Here is a 19905-nt window from a genome sequence, read left to right on the forward strand (position 1 = left end):
GGCAGAACAGACCTCCAGCTCCCCATCTACTGTGGCACCCTTGACCCCTCGGCTGTCACACTGACACTTCCTCACCTCCCCTACCAGTGGCCCCAGCCCCCACCACAAAACCTTTGTCCTACATGGAATGTGGAGCTTCCTCTTCCCAGCACAGCCCAGTCCACTTGAATGAGTTGCCCTTTTCCTGCCCGCAAGGTAGGAAGTGCTTCAGCGAAGGGCCCACCTGACTCTGTCCTGCACTCCCACACAGGTGACAGGCCCTATTGCTGTTGCCTCTGTGGCCGTGGCTTCGCTCCGAGCACCCATCTGCCTTGACAGCCAGTCTACACTCACTGGGGAGGACAGGGATGAACACAGCGAGGAGGGAGGGGGACTGAGGCCAAGTCAAGGCCCCTGTGGCAGTGCCCTCCCCAACCCAACACTCCAGGAAGGCAGAGGGGCAGCCCTGGTCACAGACTCCCTCCACAGTGGAGTGACTGCCTGTTCTGTGGGGGGCATAATGGAGCACAGCTCCCCCCCCCAACCCACCCAGCCAGAGCAGCTTTCAGCGCAACCACGTTGGATGATCAGAGCGTCTCACCTGGACCTACTCAAAGCTGGAATAGCAGGCCCATCTCACTCCTGATCCAAAATCTAATTCCCAAGGAAAAGAGCTTTTCCTGTTTCTCAGAAAGGAATTTCTACTTCCAATCTCCTGTCCTCCATCTGAGAAGTCTAACCAGGCTGTCTGGGACCTGCCGCCATCACGGATGGATCCGATTCCCTGGGATTTTTGTCAAAGGATTATTTTAAAACAATAACTGAATCCCCAGAGATCTCTGTGACAATCCCCACCATCAAATCCTAGTCGCACACTGATCCCACCCAACCCCATCACTTTGCCCAGAGGCTGCTGGGCACTTCCCGAATCCAGTGCTAAAGGTATACACAGCACCCCATCATATGAGGCCATCTTCCTGTGCCCACTTCTGGCCCTGACTCAGGGTTTTCTATGACCTTCACTGCACTTCACTCTAAGAATAGAGCCCAGAAGGAGGCTGCTCTTTCCAGCGGCACTGGGACCTCTTACTGAAAGATGGAAACAGGCAGAGGCATGTATCCAAGTAGAAGGCAGGGAAATGGAGGAGATAGAGACCAGAGGAAGAAGCCAGGGGAGGTTGGAGGAGAAAGTGGAAGATTCTGGATGTGGAGAAAGTAGAACAGGGCTGTGCTGTGCAGGAGAAGATAGACAAAAAACAAACAAATAAACAAACAAAAACCTCAGAAAAACCTAGAAATGTTCTAGGAACAAACATCCGCAGGGGGACTCGTTTCTTCCGTTTACATCTTCCCCAGTGCTGTCAAGGTCCTGAGTTGCCGCTACAAGCACTTCCTAGCATTTGCCCTTCTTCTACGAGATTGCTTGCTTAATGTCTTCTTCATGTGCTGGGAAACTGGTTTTGAACAAGAGTCAGCAGGGAGGCCTATGGAGCATCCCCTCCAGATTGGCACCCTTGGGCCCAGCCTGGCCCTGAGGAGGGCACTGTCATCTTTCATTTTTGTAGAAGGTTCTGCTGGGGGAGTTACTCCCTTGAGCAACTCCTGCAGTAAATTTATTGCTACTGTTCATGTTAAAGGATAAAGCAGACCTTAGTTCTTGAATTAACTTCCCCCAAAGCATACTCTTGAGAACTTGGCAGATTTCTCTCTATGATGTATCAGAGAGGCTGATCATTGCCACCTGCAGGAAGGAATTAAAGAACCTTAGAGATGAAAGTATCATATGGGAGGCCTGGTCAGTTTCACCCTTTCAGGAAATATGTATTGAGTCTACCACGTGTGAGGAACTGTTCTAGGACCTGGGTATCACAATCAGTTTTGTGATTTGGTGCCTGCCTTTGAAGGATTTGATTTCGGGAGTTCATGGTGAGTACCTCATAATTGAATCTAGTGTCTAGTCCTATCAAGTGTATCCACTATAATATCTCCCAGGTCTGTCCAGTCTTCTCCATTCCTCCACCTCACTGGTCCAGCCCCCACCTGGACAGTCCAGCTCTTTGAATCACTGCGGTAGCTGCCAAGGTTGGGAAAGGCCTTCTCTAACTCAAGCAGCACACCTGAGTCAGAGAATCCTTTTGAAATGTAAACCTGATTGTTTCAGTTACCCTGCTGAAACACATTCAGTGTTTTCCCACTGACCTTAGGTTAGAGACCCAAGTCCTTAACCTGGTTTCTAAGGCCCTGTAGGGTGTGGCCCCAACGGCCTCTCCAGCCTCACCCCCCACCCCTCTCTCCCCCTCATCACTTTCCCAGTGCTCCACTTCTGCCACCGCTGCTTCCCCCACTGCAGAGAGCCTTTGTGTAGGCTGGGCCCTCCTCCTGAAAGGATCCTTCTCCCATTTCTCTTTTAAGTTAGCTCATCTTTGTTCTTCAGATCTTTACCACATCCTGAGGGAAGGTACCCAGACCTTCCTTTCACGTCAAATTCCCCTCTTCTGAGCGCCCACACCAAGGTGCCCTTTTCCTTGGAGGCACTTGGCAGGGTCGCAGGTCTACGTCCATTGGGGATTATTTGATGTCTGGCTCCCCATAGAATGTAAGCTCCCTGATGGCAGAGGCCATGACAGCAGATGCAAACTCTTGCTTTGGACCTGGGCCTGAACACTGTAAATATTGCATTTACATACTGGTTGAATTGATGCATATGCGCCAGGATCTGGGACAAGAGGGTACTTATTTTAGGATCTTAGGATGAATTGAGGCCATGATTGTCCCTCCAGCAGCCACAGCCCAGGAGTGCCATGTATCATTTCCTACACCATTCCTCCCACCATATTTCCTGGCATTGTCCACCTCCACAGTTGTGCCTTCATTCTGGCCTCCTCCACCTTCTCCTTTGACTTTCTTTCTTTTTCTTTTTTCTTTTTGGTTTGGTTTTTTTGGAGGGGAGTAACTAGCTTTATTTATTTATCTTTTAAATGGAAGTACTGAGTTTGAACCTAAGACCTCCAGCGCGCTAAGCACACACTTTACCACTGAGCTCTACCCTCCCCTTTTTTGACTTTTTAATGCCCCTTCCTGGTTTTGCCTCGTTGACTTTGGTAGGCGGCAAGGAATCATGTGGCAACAGTGCAGGATTCAGAACCAGAATATCTATGTTCAGTAACTGGGAAAAGTATTATCAGTGTGACCTTCAGCAGGCTGTTAAAACACTCTGAACCCCAGCTTTCTTATCTATAAAAATGAGGACAACTTTAGAATTAAGCAAGATAGAGGAATTAGAAAATCTAAAAGCACCTAAAACACTGGATAAAATATGGGGGGAAAAAAGTAAACATATGACTCTGTTCTCAAAAGGAAAGTGAAATCCCCAGTGCTAGAAACAGAGAGGAAACTGAAAGCCAGAGGGTAAGCTGACTGTGGCTGTGGTTACTAGGAGGGGGCTGGAAGGGATGGGTTCTTTTAACTAAGGGCTGTTTTATCAGCCATCCAGGGACAGATGAGATCTTGGTCCTGAAGAGGCGAGGAAATTAGACGAAAGGCAGCCAAAGCTGACTCAAGAAAAAATAGAAAACCTGACAGATCTATAAATTCTGATAAATTGAAAGAGAAATTTTAAATGTGCACACGTGTGCTCACACACACACACACATGCTCTACACAAATGGTTTTATAGGTGTATTATTCTGTTATAATACACACTTAAGGAACTGTTTATTTATAGAAACTGTCCAAGGCAATGGAAAGAGGACCAATCACACCAAAAAGACTAAAAACTCTAAATGAAATATTAGCAAAATGAATCCAGTGGAGTTTGTGCAAGTGTGTGTATATATGCATGTGTGCATGTGTGACAAAGCAGGGTTTATTCCAGGAACATTAGGATGGTCTAATTCCATCCTTAGATTTTTAAAATAAATCTAAAATAAAATAAAATTTTAAATTTTATTAATGATATTTACCACAATGATATTTGCAATATTAAAAAGAAAAAATATGATTGTTCCAGTAGGTATAGAGAATGCACTGAATAACGTTTAACACTAATTCGTGATTTTAAAAACAAACCCAGCTAACTATGAATAGAAAATAGCTTCCAATGTTAAATCCAAGGATACTAGTTTTTACTGTTTCTGTTCAACTTGTGCTGTGAGGTCTGAAGTATCACAATAAGAAAAAGAAGAAATAAAGCCATCATTATTTACAAAACAATTATGAGAACCTACAATTAGAACTAATACACCCCTTTATGAGGGCAAAATGAATATTTAAACATCAATATGCCTGTACCACAGCAATAGACAAACAGAAGGTTTAGTTTTAAAAACATGCCACTTGTTGGGGGAGGGTATAGCTCAAGTGGTAGCACGCATATTTAGCATGCAGGAGATCCTGGGTTCAATCCCCAGTACCTCCTCTAAAAATAAACAAACAAGCAAACAAACAAACCTAACTACTCACCCTAAAAAAACTTTTTAAAAAGGAACAGGGGTCCTGAGCGATGGCTGAAAGCTGAAAACTCCAGGGAGCGCTTGTGATTCAGCTCTGTGAAGCTAGTGGGCATATGGTGCCAGGGCTGCAGAAAAGGCCAGAGGTAGGAAGACAGAAAGAAGCAGCAGGGTTGGAGGGATTCAGAAATGAGCTGGAAAGTAAAATCGCTAGGACTCAGGTTATTAGAACTCAGGGTGGGGGGCAGAGCGCAAAGAGCAAGAGTGTGACCTGGGGGCCTTCCAGGTTTCTGGCTTGGGCAACTGGATGATTGGTGATTCCACTAATTGAAACCAAGGACAATGGAACAGATGTGGGAGAAGAAAATGAATTCAATGATTGGGAATTCAGTGCTTGCTTAATAAGTTTAAATTGAAACATTAATTTGTAAGCAACTGGGGAGATTCAGATGGAGAGATTCAAGAGACAGTTGTGGAGGTCAAGAGAGAAGTCTGGGCTAGAAATCTACATTGATGAGTCACCAACACAGCAATGGTAGTTGAAGCCATGGGTATGAGAGTGCCCAAGTAAAGTGTGCAGATGAGGAGAAAAGGGAGTTTGGCCAAGTCATGGAAAGAGCCTGAGAAAGATCAGAGAGGTGGGAGGAGAAATGAGAGGGGGAGAGAGAGAGAGAAAGAGAAAAATCAACAGAGAGAAGAACTTTGAAAAGAACAGAGGAAAAAGGGTAGGCAACAGGGTCAAATGCTCCAGAGAAGAAAAACAAAATGAAGATGGAAAATGTCCATTCTATTTGGCAGAAAGATCCCGTTAGGGTTACCTTAGTGAGCGTAGCTTCAGTCGGAGGGTGGGAGGGGCAGAGCTGACAGCAGTGAATTGAGGAGGTGGATTAGTTTTCCATCGCTGTATAACAAACCACCCAAACCTGAGTGACTTACAATAGCAATAACCACGTATTAAATTCCATGGATTCTGGGGATTAGGAATTTGGGGAGGACGCTGCCAGGACCACTGTCTCTGCTCCATGGTGTAAGGGGACTGAGTTGGAAGTGATTCAGGGACTGGGAGTTGAAATCATCTGAAGGCTTGTTCACCCGCATGTCTGGCAGCTGATGCTAGCAGTTGGTTGATATCTTACCTGAGGCTGTTGGCTGCTCCTGGTGGCTGGGTTGGTGGTGGGGGACCCTTCCCAAGGGGAAGGGAGAACCCTGATGTTTGAGGGGCCCAGAGCAAGAGTACAAATCAAGAATATGAAGTTGCAGGGATTTAATCTGCCTGTTCAGGTTGTAGATTTGCTGGAAACGAGGCAGGAAATTATTGTATCAAATCTACAACTTAAACAGGTCAGATAAAATCCATGCGATTTCACATTGTTTACTGATTTGGTTACTGGTCAAAACAATGAAGGTATATGTGGCCACCATTTCTTTTTCTATATCTAGCCTCCATAGTCTTTTCCCAGTTTTAAAAAATTTAAGTAGATTGCTCCCTTGAATATATTCTATTTCTTTTTTATTTTCAGCTATTTTTTTTGTTTCCATATATATAGTTTCTATTTCTGTTGTGATTCAATGTGTACTCATTTTCAGTGATCCAGGATTTTAAAATAAAATATAATTGTAGCCAAAGTTTACAAAATTTAAATGTATTTTCGCCAAAATATGTAAATGTAAAAAACTTAATCAGTTATATATTTATCATTTTCTCCTCAAATATTCAAAATTAGCTATATAAATTATTAATTTTTAAATAAAACTAATTTAAATAAAGCTTTTTTTTACTTAGTTAAAAATCTTTATTAAATAGTTTTATAGGGCAAAGGGTATAGCTCAAATGGTAGAGTGCCTGCTCAGCACCCAAAAGGTCCCGGGTTTAATCCCCATACCTCCTTCAAGCGGAAATCAATGAAGAAACCTAATTACCTCCCCCTCAGAAAATAGTTTTATAGAAATCAACTCGTCATAACCTAGTATTCAGTGTTCACCCACTTACCGATGTGATCAATATCATGCTTCACAAAAGTTATGTCTAGATCTACATGCATACAAATTTAACAGTAATAAGAATCATTCGATTTTGCAAAATGTTCCTCAACTATCACTTGCAGCTCTTGTGAATGCAGCACAGCACACTCCTAGATCACAAGGAGAAGCGAGAAAAGCAGACACTCAACACTGCTGGGAAATGATAATTTATCGTGCTATTTGAAAGGTATTTGACAAATTAGTTAAGTTGTATTTTCTCTTACCTAAGTATTTCAAATACTTAAATTCTCCCTACGTTCCAAAATAGTGTGTGCCTCAGAATCTGACAGAGGCACAACCTCAAACTTTCAAAGGATTTGATTGTAGTCATTTTTTGTTTCCAGGATACCAGGCAAGAGATTGCAGAAGCATTTCCCTGGGGCCTGAAGTGTTAATTATGAGAGCAGATGTCAGGGTTTCAGGTTGTGCTGTGCCAGAGCTTAGGGCCAGATCCCAAGTGACAGAGGTGCCCAGGTGTTGTTTAATAAATGTTGTATATGATAGGTGAGGTCCCCCAATGTCTATGGACCAGAGCAGGGCTCCTGTGGTCCAGATCTAAGGATGGCACTATTTGTGGTCCTATTCATATACATTTTCACATATTCACTTTCCAATATGCTAAGCTTGTGGTATCTTCGAGACATCCAGGTAGGCAATCAGATACACAACTCTGGAGATCAGAGGGAAGTGATCAGCTGATAGCAACGAAGCCATGGGGCAGGTGGGGTGAATTTCCTGGAGGGGAAGTGTAGCATGAGAAGAGGAGAGTCCAGGACTCATGACCCAGCAGGATGAGCCAACAAAGAAGCAAGGAGCAGCCAAAGGGGGAGAAGGAAAACCAGGAGAGTGCTCAGTCCTGGAAGCCAAAGAAAGACAATGTTTCAAAAAAGAATTGGCCAACAGTGTTGACCAAGCAGGGGAAAAGCTAAAAAGTGGATTTAATGACAGGAGGGTCATAGCAAAAGGAGTTGCGTGGCATGGGAGAGGCATACACCAACCTGGAGGGGCTGAGCAGTGAGTGGAAGTGAGGGATTAGAGAGAGAACTTTCCTCCAATGAAACTTTATGAAAAGTTTCAAACATACAGACAAGTTGAAACTATAGTACAATTATCTCTTGTCCATCCACCACTTGACTTAACAATCATTATCATTTACACATACATACAATCTTTACATGTTTATATATAGTTCTTGAACCATGTGAAAATTTAGGAAGTCATGATGCTTCACACTTTAACACTTCAGCACATATCACCTCAAAATAAAGATGATTCCAGCTAAGGAAATAACAGTCAGTCCTTAATACCATCTGATATGCAGAATATACTCAAATTTCCCCCCAATTAACCCCAAAATGTCATTTATGTGTCTTTTCAAATCAGGATCCAATCAAGGTACATGTGCTGTGTGTGAGAGTGAGGCTGGATGAGGCCATTGAAAGATACAAGGAGAAATGACATAAATGAACTTATTTACAAAACAGAAACAGACTCACAGACATAGAAAACAAACTGATGGTTACCAGAAGAAAAAAGTGGTGGGAAGGGATAAATTGGGAGTTTGAGATTAGCAGATCCTATTATATATAAAATAGACAAACAACAAGTTTATATTATATTGTACATGGAACTATATTCAACATCTTGTAGTAACCTATAATGAAAAAGAATATGAAAAGGAATACATGTATGTATATGTATGACTGAAACATTATGCTGTACACCAGCAATTGATACAACAATGTAAACTGACTATACTTCAATTAGAAAAAAAGGTACAGGGAGCAGTCAGAGGGGAAGTGAAGTGGAGGAGGGGTTTGGTTTGTTGTGTTTAACTTAGAGAGAGAGGCTGAAGATTCAGGAGGGGAAAGGGGGTAATCGAAGAGATGGGATGTAGTCATGGGTAGAGAGACTGGCTTTGGGCAGGAAGAGGGCAATGTCTCTACTCCGGTGGTTCTCAAAGTGGGATCCCCAGCCAGAGCATCAAGCATCACCTGGAAACAAGTTACAAATAAAAATTCTGGCCCCCACCCACCCTGCTGAAAAGGAAACACGTTTTAACATGCACAAAGTTGGAGAACCATCTCTCTGTTCTAATAGGAACAAGGACAGATGGTTACAGGTGCCGTGTGGATTTGGTTACAGGTGGTTGAGGGAGCTCACCTCTAATGGCTTCAGTTTTCTCTGTAACATAAGAGTGAGATCATCAACTGAGAGTAAGGTGAGAGGCAAAGAGGGAGCTCATGGGTTCCAGGATTAGTGAGTTTAAAGTAACCAATGACCAGCGTGATGTGGCTGGGTCACTAAGCAATGCTGGGTCATTAGGGACCATGAATGAGAAGGGGTGACCACTTCCCAGCTGGCGGCTTCTCCCAACACTTTTTAGCTCTCAAAGTAAGATCCTGAAGCAACAGATCATCCACCAAACCTAGGGTTGAGGTTTATTTTAGCCTGAGAGGTACCAAGGATGAAAATATAGAGGCGCAAGGGAATTTGGGATATTGTCAAGAGAGTTGTTGAAATGAAGAGCTACGCAGCTGAAGTGGGTAAGGAGAGGCTGATGGATCGGAGGGAGACATCATTGATCCGGAGGCCCCAGGAGACTGAAAAATGATTGTGAGAGGAGTAGAGAGTGATGGGCAGAAGGTTAGGAGACGGGGGCTGATGCAGGCTGCTTGAATGTGTGATTCTGGCAGAGGAGCTGCTTCAGATGACGAGGTCCAGGGTGTGACAGTGAGAATGTGACTTGGAGAACTATTCCAAGTTGGAGTGGAGAAGGTCCAGGGGATGAAGCCACCAAGATGTTGAGAAGCCAGGTGGGTAATGAGTCATCTACTCGGACAGTGAGATAGGAAGAGACAGACAGTCCGCCGAGTGCCAGCGTCCCCCTGCGTGAGGTGGAGAGGCCTGGGAGGTGGCAGACAGTAGCAAAGAGGAAGGAAGACAGCAATTTAGCCCAATGGCTGAGCCTCCGAGGCAGAAGGTTATTTTAAACTAGAAACTGGGGGTGGAGGAGGAGGAGTCTGCAGACAGCAATGTGGAGCAAGGAAAGCACCCTCACCTATAAGAAAATAAACAGCTCTCATTTCAGAAGCCTGCAGAGGGGGTAGTACACTCAAGGGAGGATTAGATTTCGGTTAAAGTCAGGACGTGGAGGGAGCACTCCAAGGAGAAGTTAAGGGAAGGAGGAGATTTGAAGCTTATCAGAGGCAGGCGGGGAGGTTGGGGAGGGGCCAGTGGAGGGCGGGGTCAGAGGCAGAAAGCACCGAGAATGCCGCCGAGAGGACAGTGCGCGGCGCGGAAGAGCAGGAGGGCCAGGGAGTTTACATTTTCACTCCTAAATGATAAAAACAGGGCTGGGAGGCAGGCGGGATTTCATCCAGTTAGTCTCTGGGAAGCCATGGAAAGTGATGGTTAAGGATGTGGCCTCACGAGCAGACCTTGTCAAGCACAACCTTCGGTCAGGTCTCCAGGCCCCCATTTCCTCTTCTGTAAAATGGACATAACAATAGTACCTACCCCACAGAGCTGCTGTGACGATTCAATGACTTAGTGTGTTCATGTTTAGAACAATGTCTGGGCAGTGGCCTCAGAACACTCGGTGGTGGCTCCCAAGCCGGGCAGAGCAGCCTCTTCGCTCACCTGGACCCTGCCCTATAGGAAACCCGAGTAGCAACCCCTGGGATGGGAATGAGGAGTTTGATGAGCAGTTGCAAATGCAGGAATGTATTGAGACTCCAAGAATAGAGACACCCAAGAAGATCCCGATAGAAAAATGGAGTCTTTTGGGCAGCAGCCTGGGGACACTGCCTACGCATGGGATCTGGATGAGAAGGCTTGATTCCCCAAGACCACAGAAGGTTTCATTGCTATGCTATCAAGCCAATTATGGCTTTTCTAATGATAGCGTGTCTAGCTTTATGGAAAAAGTACAAGACGTCAATACTAGGGATACAGAGAAACTTCTGCAAAGACAAACACCAAACCCACTGATCCCAAAGAGAGAGGAGATAAAAGGAAGAAACAAGATGGTTTCATGTTGACAAAGATAGAAATACAAAGGTATTATATGTCCGGTTTGCCTTCAGACATTACAGTGGATGAATTTATACAGCTCACATCAAAAGTCTGTGTTATTATGGGAGATCCTCAGAAGAATTTAAGGTCAAGTTTTACAAACATAAAGAAATCTTAAAGGAGATGGGCTTTGCTGTTATTTGAAGAGGGATCTTCAGATCTTGCATTAAAACTTTTTGATGAAGATGAAATTAGGAGCTAGAAATTAGAGGTCAAAGTGGCAAAGTTTCAGCTGAAGGAGGAATACAGTGCCTCAAAAAAGAATAATAAGTACAAAGTCTACGAGAAGAAGCTGTTTCTGCAAAGTAAACAATTGGACTGGACACCTGAAAGGAGAGATGGGCCACGGGGAAGGTACCATGAGTGAGTCGTCACATCAAAAATATATTTTATCTTATTAGTGGATGACCCTTTGGTGCTGAATGAAATCAAAGACCCTTGAGTAGAATGTTCCAAATTCAGACAAAGTAGGAAGCTCTTTTTCTTTGATAGGCACGAAGCTGGTGTGGACTCTATGTCCTTGAGGAATGCAGAGGAAGCTGATTATTGGATTCAAATCATCCATGGAAGGTGGTTTGGGAGCCATCAAGTCATTGATGGGATTACAGGCTATCAGGTTGAGGAGACCTCAAGAGAAAGTGAGAGTTGAGTGGAAAGGGGGTGGGGGGTCTCAAAAGGCTACGTGTGTATGTGAACTGAATATGGTTTAACTCCTGTGTGCAGTGATACACCAAGCAAGGCGAAGTGGGAGGGGGTTGTACGAGGGGGAGGCGTGTTACTGAATTGCTGGTGCATGGTAAAAATAAAAAGTCGATTTTAGTACAATTTTAAAATTCTCTACAGAAAATGCAGCCTCTTACTGCCTTGGAAGAAATACTAAATTTCAGTTTGAGGTTGGAGAAAATAAAGTATAATTTTTCCCTATCCTCATTCACAGATCCCTTTAAAATTTTTTTTCTTTTTGGGGGGAGGTAATTAGGTTTGTTTATTTATTTGTTTGTTTTTAATGGAGGTACTGGGGATTGAACCCAGGACCTTCTGCATGCTAAACATGCAGCCTACCACTGAGCTATAAATGCCCCGACTCACAGATCTTTTGAGATCCTCCCATTAGAGCCAGTGATGTCTCAGGGTGGAAAGGAAGTCAGGTGAGAACGTGTCCTGCCTGTCCCCAGCCTTCTGACTCTCCCTAAATCCTGGAACTGTCCTGGTTCTGTCCTTTCAAAATCCTGACTATTCAGCTTTTCCCTCAATTCTTTAAATATCCTTCCAATAATTAACTCTTCTTAGAGTAAATTTGTTATTTCTCTACAAACAGCTGCTTCCTCAGCTCCATGACTCAGCCTGAAGTCATGGAACAAGAGATGAATTTTGGACATAGAAGTTTCAAACCACTGAATAGCTGTGTAGTGTTGGGCTCATCACTTTATTCAAGCATATGAAACAGGAAGAACATCTCCTCCGAGGGCAGGTGTGTGAATTCAATGAGATGAAAGATCTGCAGTATGAGATCAGGGACCTTGATTGATTCTCTGCTGAATCCACAGTGCCTATCACAGAACACTGAGAAGGGGATCAATAAATATGCCTTGGTTTAGTAAATACTGTATCTGAAAACTCTATAAACTCAGATGCACCATGAACTGCTGTAGCCATTTTTCCCAGGATGGAGAGAGCTGATTTCTTTTCTTCCCCTCAGAGTTGTCTTAGTCTTGCTTTCTCCTTCTTTCCTTGAATCTTTACCCTAAATCTGTGTTGGAAACCAGCCAATTTGCCTGCTTCTCCTACTGCCTGATTTCCTAAAATCAGAAAAGCCATCCTTCTTAAATGGAGGGTGGATGGGTCCATATTGATAGGGTGGGAAGAAAAGAGGAGTCCCTTACTTCTTTTGTTCTCAGGATACATGTTCACATTCAATAACTCTGAAGTTGTTGCTGGGAGGTGCACCCGTTTTACGCAGAAGCTGTTGAACATCGAGTAAATGTTTCCCCGAGAGCCCAATTAAGAAATAACTCTGGGAAAGCCGAGGGTACAGAAGTGTAGAAATAAAAATGATATTTTTCTAAAGGACAGAGATCCCCTAACAGTGTTAGGGCTCATTACAACCCATAAGGACTCCTCCAAGTCCTTTCTATATGACACTAGGTAAGGATAGGGACTTTTGTACCAGATACAGACCCGGGTCTTAGATTAGCAAAAGGAAGGTGAATATGGACACAGTCCTGTGTTAGGGAGCGATCCTTGATGATTCTGGGTCTGAAAAGCCAGTGTGTCTGTCTCACCAAAGGAAAGCAGTGAGGGAGAAATTTGAGAGGTGATGTTATCCAGAAGTTATGAGTTTCAGCCTGGGGATCACAAGGACCCATCTAAGCCACAGGACTGAATGTTTTTAGACTAAAGGGAAGGCCACTCAGTTGCTTCAGCGTGAAGGTGGCGTGGGAGAAGCCTCACTGCCTTCTTGAGCCAACAAGGCATCAGAGACTGGTCATGGTTTGAGCTGACGGAGAACTCCATCCCCTGGTCGATGCTGCCCCCTGGAGGTCAGTATAATTATTGCGGCTCCCTTTCACGCTATTCTGTCTCTTCGTGCCATCCTGAGACTTTTGGGTCAGAGGGCTCCTTTGGATTCCTGGGGCAGTTGGAATGTCCCTGAAAATTGTGTGCTTCGATATAACTTCAGTGCCTCCAGATTTCAGAATACGAGACTCCTTATATCCCAGCGATACCCCTCACTGAGGCCTGCCAAAACCCATGCTTGTCGGTCGACCGTGAATATTTGGGTTCGTGGATGGATAAAAAGGAAGCTCAGAACTTCGAAAACCTAGATGCCTCCCTGCACGGCCCTTCTCCCATCGGAGCATTAGTTGACTTTCGATGAAGTCGTCTGTCTCGGCAATCTCCTTCATGGGATATCCAGAGACTCCTTGTCTGGGAACCTGCCTCTGTTAAAGCTGCCTACGTTTCCCTTGTCCCAAGTCCCAAAACCTGGGTGGGTCCTTCTGTCCTCGTGCTTAATCAGGTCAAATGTGAGAACATCGGGATCCCCCTGGTGGGGGTGAGGGTAGAAGGTATGTGGGCGAGGAAAGGGAAAGGAAGGTGGAGGGACAGAGGATTCCTGGGGCCGGTGCCCAGGGTGAGGTTCGGATTCCCCAAACCCCCGCACACCACTACCTATTAAGGGGCAGGCCTCAGGCAATATCTAGGGCAGTCAGGCAGGGGAAACCATGAAGAATGAAGAGGCGGGGGAACGTGGCGGTGACCTGGGGTGAGGTCGGTTAAGGACACTGTCCTGGTTCCGCCCCTGAGGCATCTGAGCCAATCAGGAGCCGCTCTCCACCTCCAACATCTTTACCACCCTCCCCCGCCCTTCAGACTGGCCGCGGGGCTGAAGCACGGAGACAAGGTTCCCAAAGCCAATCGGAACGCTGCTCTCGGAGATGGGGCGGAACCTAAAAAAAGGCGGGAGCGGGAGAAGGCGGCTACAGTGGCCCTGTCACGCCCTCCCCATGTGGCAGCCAATCGGCAGAGCCCACCGGCCAAAACTGCTCCAGCCCCGCCTCGCGATGCGCTGGCCTCTCCGACCACACGCGGCGCCCTTTTGTATCTTTATTCTCCCGGCCTCCGCGTGCAGGCTGGGCCTGCATCCAGAAGCCCTAAGCGAGAAGAAACAGCTCTCCTTCCCCCATTCGCTGGAGGCTGGGAAGGAATGATTAGGCCATAGGGGTGTAGTAAACATCCCCAAATTACCATTTTCCCCTGACTGCCCAGGCCTTCCCCGTTAGGACTTATAGGCGCCCCCACGTCTCTCCAGTCTAGGGTCTGAGTTCAAATGAGGTATAAGGGCAGCGGCAGCAGGAAGGCGCCAAGTTAATAACAGACACGGGTAAGATGGTCATATTGGGAACCTGGCCTACTCCTGCCCCAGTGGTGTGGATGCTACAGCCCTCCAGCAAGGGGCTGTGACAACCACAACTAGAGGAACTGGGAGCTGACACTGAAGGAGAGGAGGCCATCCCAAGGTAAGCTTGAGGAGGCAGGAGGCATGGAGAGCTGGTATCAGGGAGCGAAGGTAGCCTTTAGGACAGTGCCTGAGGCTGCACAGCCATGTTCCCAGCCCTTGATGCACCTGCCACTTTAACCAGGGGCCACTTTCCTCCAGCAGGTGGGTTACTCATGAAACAGAACCAACCCTAAAACCAATGCCACCACCTCTTTTGGCCTGAAGCAGCTAGAGGTTAGAGGTCACTGTGTGCCCCTATTTTCTGGACACCCACCAGAAGGGATGTAGGCCCAGGAAGTAGAGAGCAAAGGTGACCCTGGAGCAGAGACGAGGCTACTTGAAGGTCCCAGGAGGAAGGAGAAAGGAAATGGGAGAAGAGTGTTATATCATATTAAATATTTATTGTTTTCTGCAGACTGACCTTGGAGAGGACTGGTTAGTGTTCAAGTTGCTGAGATCTCAGGTCAAAAAGCTACAGACATGAAACCACTTTGAGCATGCTTAGCATGCACAAGGTCCTGGGTTCAATCCCCAGTACCTCCATTAAAAAAAAAAAAAAAAAGAAAAGAAACCACATTGAATGAAAAAACAAACAAACAAAAAAACCCCAACCATTATGAGGCAGTCTCCCCTTACCAAACCAATTCCAAGAGTTGAGGTGTCACACCTCACGACATGGTGATAAGAGCTGAATGAACAAGAGATTGTGGCAATGAAAGTTTGACTGGAAGAAGAAAAGAGCCTTGGGTGTGGGACAGTCGGGGGAAGGAAGGGAATGACAAAATGGGAAAAATAATAAAGGTCATTTTGGAAGCTCAAGGGGAAGTGGTTCTGGGAAACCTGAAGACACAGAGTCAGAAAGCCAAGGGGATCCAGCTTATCCTGATGAGGCAGGATCCTGGCAATGAAGGCAGGCTCAGGCATGTCAAGGACCCGGGAGGCAAGTGGAAAATTGGAAGGGGGACCCCAGGTAACGAAGGGCATGGGAAGAGGTACAGAAGGCCATCGAGAGGGCTGGTGACTCCCAGGTCCGACACATTAGAAGTTGGGCTTGTGCTTCTTGAGCTCCACCATGAGGTGGTGGATGTTGATGAGCTCAGCCCGGGCAGGGAGGGCTCGGAGCTGGGGCTGAGACAGCACCCGGTGGAAACGATGATAGAGCTGTATCAGCTGGGTCAGCGCTCCCTGGTCAGAGAAAGTCACAGAGGGATGAGACTGTGGGGTGGTGCTAAGGGTGATGATCAGGAATCAGGTTAGGGCTCATCCAGAACTCTGGGCACAGCTGGTAGTTGAAGATCAAGGGTCACTTGTATGATTCTGAGCCCAGAGAAAAGGGGGAAAAATGAGTGATGGGGTGGGGTGGGAGTGGGGACGGGGAGGTGCAGATCACCTGGATGATACTGGTTCCATTTCTGAAGTTGGTGAAACTCCGCATTACATCCTGACTTAGAGACTCCACCGATGATTTCCAGGAACTACCAAAGCCACGGATCAGCTGAGTAACCCGGGCTGACAACAGGAAGAAAGAGATTATGGCTAAGTGATATTTGATCCCTCCAAGTCCTCCCCAAGGCACAGGCGTCCTCATCAGGCATCCCCTCTTTTCCAGTGTTCTCCCCACCTACTCTTTCCTGCTCTACACCCTCCCATGTAATCTGCATCCTCAAATTTTTCTTTTCTGCTCAGCTTTCCACTGACCCCACCACTACCACACCACCCTCCTACCTTCTTCCCCTCGAAGTCGTTCAGCTTGTCCACGCTCAATCAAAGCCTCAGCTTCCTTCACAAATGCCACCAAACCCCCAAAAGGGGGAGACAGCAACTCTTCAATGAACTCCTGTAGAAACACACACACATACAGAGTTGAGTATTCTGGTGTCAGCGGACTTTCCCAATTCTGTCATCATGAACAACTAGGTCCTTACAACATTCCCATCATGGAACAGCTAAATGCTGGAAAGGTCATATACTTTAAGATACTGTTAGTCTCACAAGAGGTTGGGGAAATCTCCAAAGATTACCCTCCTCATAAAAAATTTTTTTAATTTCATTAAAAAAAAAATGGGCTGGGAGCAGAGGGCTGGAACCAGAGAAGGAGACAACTGGCACACACAGGGCTATCAGAAGGTAGATGGCCATGCAATTCTGCTATCGGGAAGCTGAGTCTGATGCCAGCCTCGAGCTGGGATGCTAAGACTTGAGTCTCTCATGAGAACCTCAAAGAGGTGCCAGTGCGGACCTAGGTGGATGGCATCTTCCAGCTATTATCAAAGGCCGCTGGTTTAAGCACATCTTCATGGGATCAGAGAGTCTAGAGAATTGCACTTCAGAAGGCAGAGCTGACATTCTCTCTGGTCACCTAACTGTGCGGGCGAGGACAACAGCTTCCTTTCTCATCTAATTACATGTTTATTTACTAAAAAGAGAGAACAGAATGAGAAAGTTTAACCTACAACTAATCAGAGCACAGAAGCGAAGAAAGAATGAAGGAAAAGCAATATTTAAAAAGATGCTGGCTGTGAATTTCCCCAAATTAATGAAAAAACTAAATTCAAAGACCAGGAAACCAACAAGGTATCAACTTAAAGAAATAAAGAGAAACACACATCTAGACATATTGTGGTAAAACTTCAGAATACCAAAGAAAACGAGGAGAACTTAAAGAGCAGTCAGAGAGAAGAGACTGCTTCAAAGGAACAAAAATTAGAACAACAGTAGACTTCTTCACTGCAACAATTTAAGCCAACAGTGGAAAATCTTCTAAATGTTGAGAGAAAATAACTCCTTAGAATTTGACAGTAAGCCAGCAAAACTATTCTTTCCTAACAAAGGTGAAATACATTTATATAAAAACAAAAACAAGGTTTACTACCAACAAACTTTCATAAAGGAATTTCTAAAAGAGCTATTTTAGGAAGAAGGAAAATGATCCCCAAAAGATAATCTGAGTTCTAAAAAGGAATGGTGGGCAAATAAACAGGGAAACATGCAGGGAAGGCCAAATGGAAGGTATCACTAGAAGATAGCAACAATTAAAAGGAAGACAGAAATAAAATACTGGTCAATAATTAGCATGGAAGACAGAAGGGGGAGGGGTGATTGGAGCATTAAAACATTTTAAATGCTTTAAAATCTACATATTGTTTGAGATAGGGGTTAAATATTAAATTTAGATGTTAAGCTAAATATGCAAGGTAAAATTTAAAGGCCATTTTCTAAAAGAATGGAATACAAAATCTAAATTAGGAGGAAAAAAATAAATAGTAAGAAAAACAAAGGCGAGAAGCACAAAAGACACGAGACAAAAAAGAAAACTAAAGATGGTAGGAAAAAGTCCCAATGTAACATTAATCATAATAAACATAAATGAATTTAAAAAATAAACCAAAGGGCAGAGATAATCCAATTAGATTTTTTTTTAAATTCCAGCTATATGCCATTTTTAAAAGACTTAAAAAGTGAAAACATAGAAAGGCTGAAAGGAAAAAAAAAAAGAAATAAACAGGCAAATATTACCAAAATAAAACTGGCAGAGCTGTTAATATCAGATATAATAGGTTTCAAGACAAAATTATTAGGGCTAAGATGTGTCATATAGTGACAAATTCTTCAAGTCACTAGCAAGATCTAATAATTCTAAACTTTTAAGAATTTAGATAAAATAAGCTGAAACCATATAAAGCAAAATCTGATAAAACTGCTGTGAATAATGATAAATTTATGAATATCAAAACATCTCTCTCAACTATTGATAGTAAACAAAAAATTAGTAAATATTTTAGATAATGTGATCAACACAATTAAAGAGCCTGACTTCCACACCTGAAAATTTAAAAAAAAACCATGTTCTCAAACACACATGGAACATTTACAAAAGTTGATCATGTACTAGGCCACAAGCAAATCTAAACAAATTTCAAAAATTTTTCAAATTTCAAATGTTCAGTACCAAAAAACCACATTCTCCATTCACAATGCAATTAAGTTAGACATTAATAACAAAAAAGAGAAGTAAGAAAACTGCTTTTGGAAATTTTAAAACACTCAAAATCTCACAGATTGAAAGATACAATTAAAATAAAAAAATTCTTAGAACTGAATGATAATAAAAATGCTACATATTCAAACTTATAGAATTCAATAAAAGCAGTATTTAGAGGGAATTTCATAGTTTTGAAACTTCCTGAATGCTTCTGCTGGCAAGTTCTAGGAAATCTTCAAGGAAGAGATCGTTTCAATCTTAAAATCTTTCAGAAAGAAAACTTCCTTTTCACCTCCTTCTATAAATCCAGTATGACTTTGGTACCCAAACCACATGAGGACAGTAGAAGAAAAGAAAATCACAGGCCAATCTCACCTATGTACAGAGAAGCAAAATCCTAAACAAATTAGACCAAATCCAGAATGGTTTAACACTGTAAAATCTATAAATGTTATATACCACATAATAGATTTTTAAATGAACTATGATTACCTCACCAATTACAGAAAAAGCATACATTCTTGATTAAAAATTCAATACTCACTTATATTTTTAAAAATATTAATTTTAAAAAGAAAATTGTAATTTTAAAAAATAATAACTCTTGGCATCCCAAGGAGTGAAAGGAATTTTCTTCACCTGATAAAAGAGATCTATAAAAAACCTACAACAACATTACTCTTAATGAGGAAATGATGAAAGAATTCCTTTTAAAACTAGGAAGAGAAAAGGGTTCTTACTATCACCACTTCTATGCAACTATTCAGCTTTGTACTGGAGGTACTGGTCAGTGCAGTAATAATAAATTAAAGACATAAGGGTCAGAAAGGAAGAACTGCAATTGTCACAACTTGTAAATGATGAATGCCTACACAGAAACACACAGAAACGTTATTAGAAATAACTTAGGAAGGTGGCTGGCTACATAATCAATATACAAAAATCAACAGCACTTCTGTACACCAGTTCAAACAAGTAAATTTTTTTTAATATTTAAGGAACAACAATTTATTTAAAGGACAGATTCTAAAAGAATAGAGTAGAAAGTCCAAACAATTAGAAAAAAATGTAGTCATTATTCCCAGCAATTCCTAGTATTATTCCTAGTAATTATTCCTCAATAAAGGTAGATTTATTCCAAGTAGAATAATCACAATAATAACTCCTAGCACATGAAGGATTAAAAGGAATTTTCCTAACCTGATAAAGGGCATCTACCAAAAAACCCTATAGCCACATTACTGTTAATGGGAAAATGATTAAAGTATTTCTTTTAAACTCAGCAACAGGATAAGGGTTCTCACTGTTACCCTTTATTCAACTATTCAACTCTGTCACAGAGGTCCTGGCCAGAACAGAAAGGGATTAAAGACATAAGAAATCAAAGGCAAAGGATA

General features: G+C 43.6%; 1 protein-coding gene and 1 pseudogene across 2 annotated transcripts in view; one reads left to right on the forward strand and one right to left on the reverse strand.

Moving 5' to 3' along the window:
• The first annotated feature begins 10021 nt into the window (after positions 1-10021).
• LOC105101432 (17S U2 SnRNP complex component HTATSF1-like) lies at positions 10022-11220 on the forward strand (annotated as a pseudogene).
• Positions 11221-14907: 3687 nt separating this feature from the next.
• The window catches only part of VPS52 (VPS52 subunit of GARP complex), a 13826-nt gene continuing 8828 nt past the window's right edge, over positions 14908-19905 (reverse strand). For both annotated transcript variants that reach the window (XM_010994561.3, XM_064476375.1), the window contains 3 exons: positions 16252-16363; positions 15917-16035; positions 14908-15711 (listed from right to left, as the gene is read on the reverse strand). In XM_010994561.3, coding sequence (XP_010992863.1) covers positions 15565-15711; positions 15917-16035; positions 16252-16363 — 378 coding nt within the window. In that variant the 3' untranslated portion in view covers positions 14908-15564. The remainder of the gene's footprint in view (positions 15712-15916; positions 16036-16251; positions 16364-19905) is intronic.

The sequence above is a fragment of the Camelus dromedarius genome, chromosome 19 (assembly GCF_036321535.1).
Source record: "Camelus dromedarius isolate mCamDro1 chromosome 19, mCamDro1.pat, whole genome shotgun sequence".
Lineage (NCBI taxonomy): Eukaryota > Metazoa > Chordata > Mammalia > Artiodactyla > Camelidae > Camelus > Camelus dromedarius.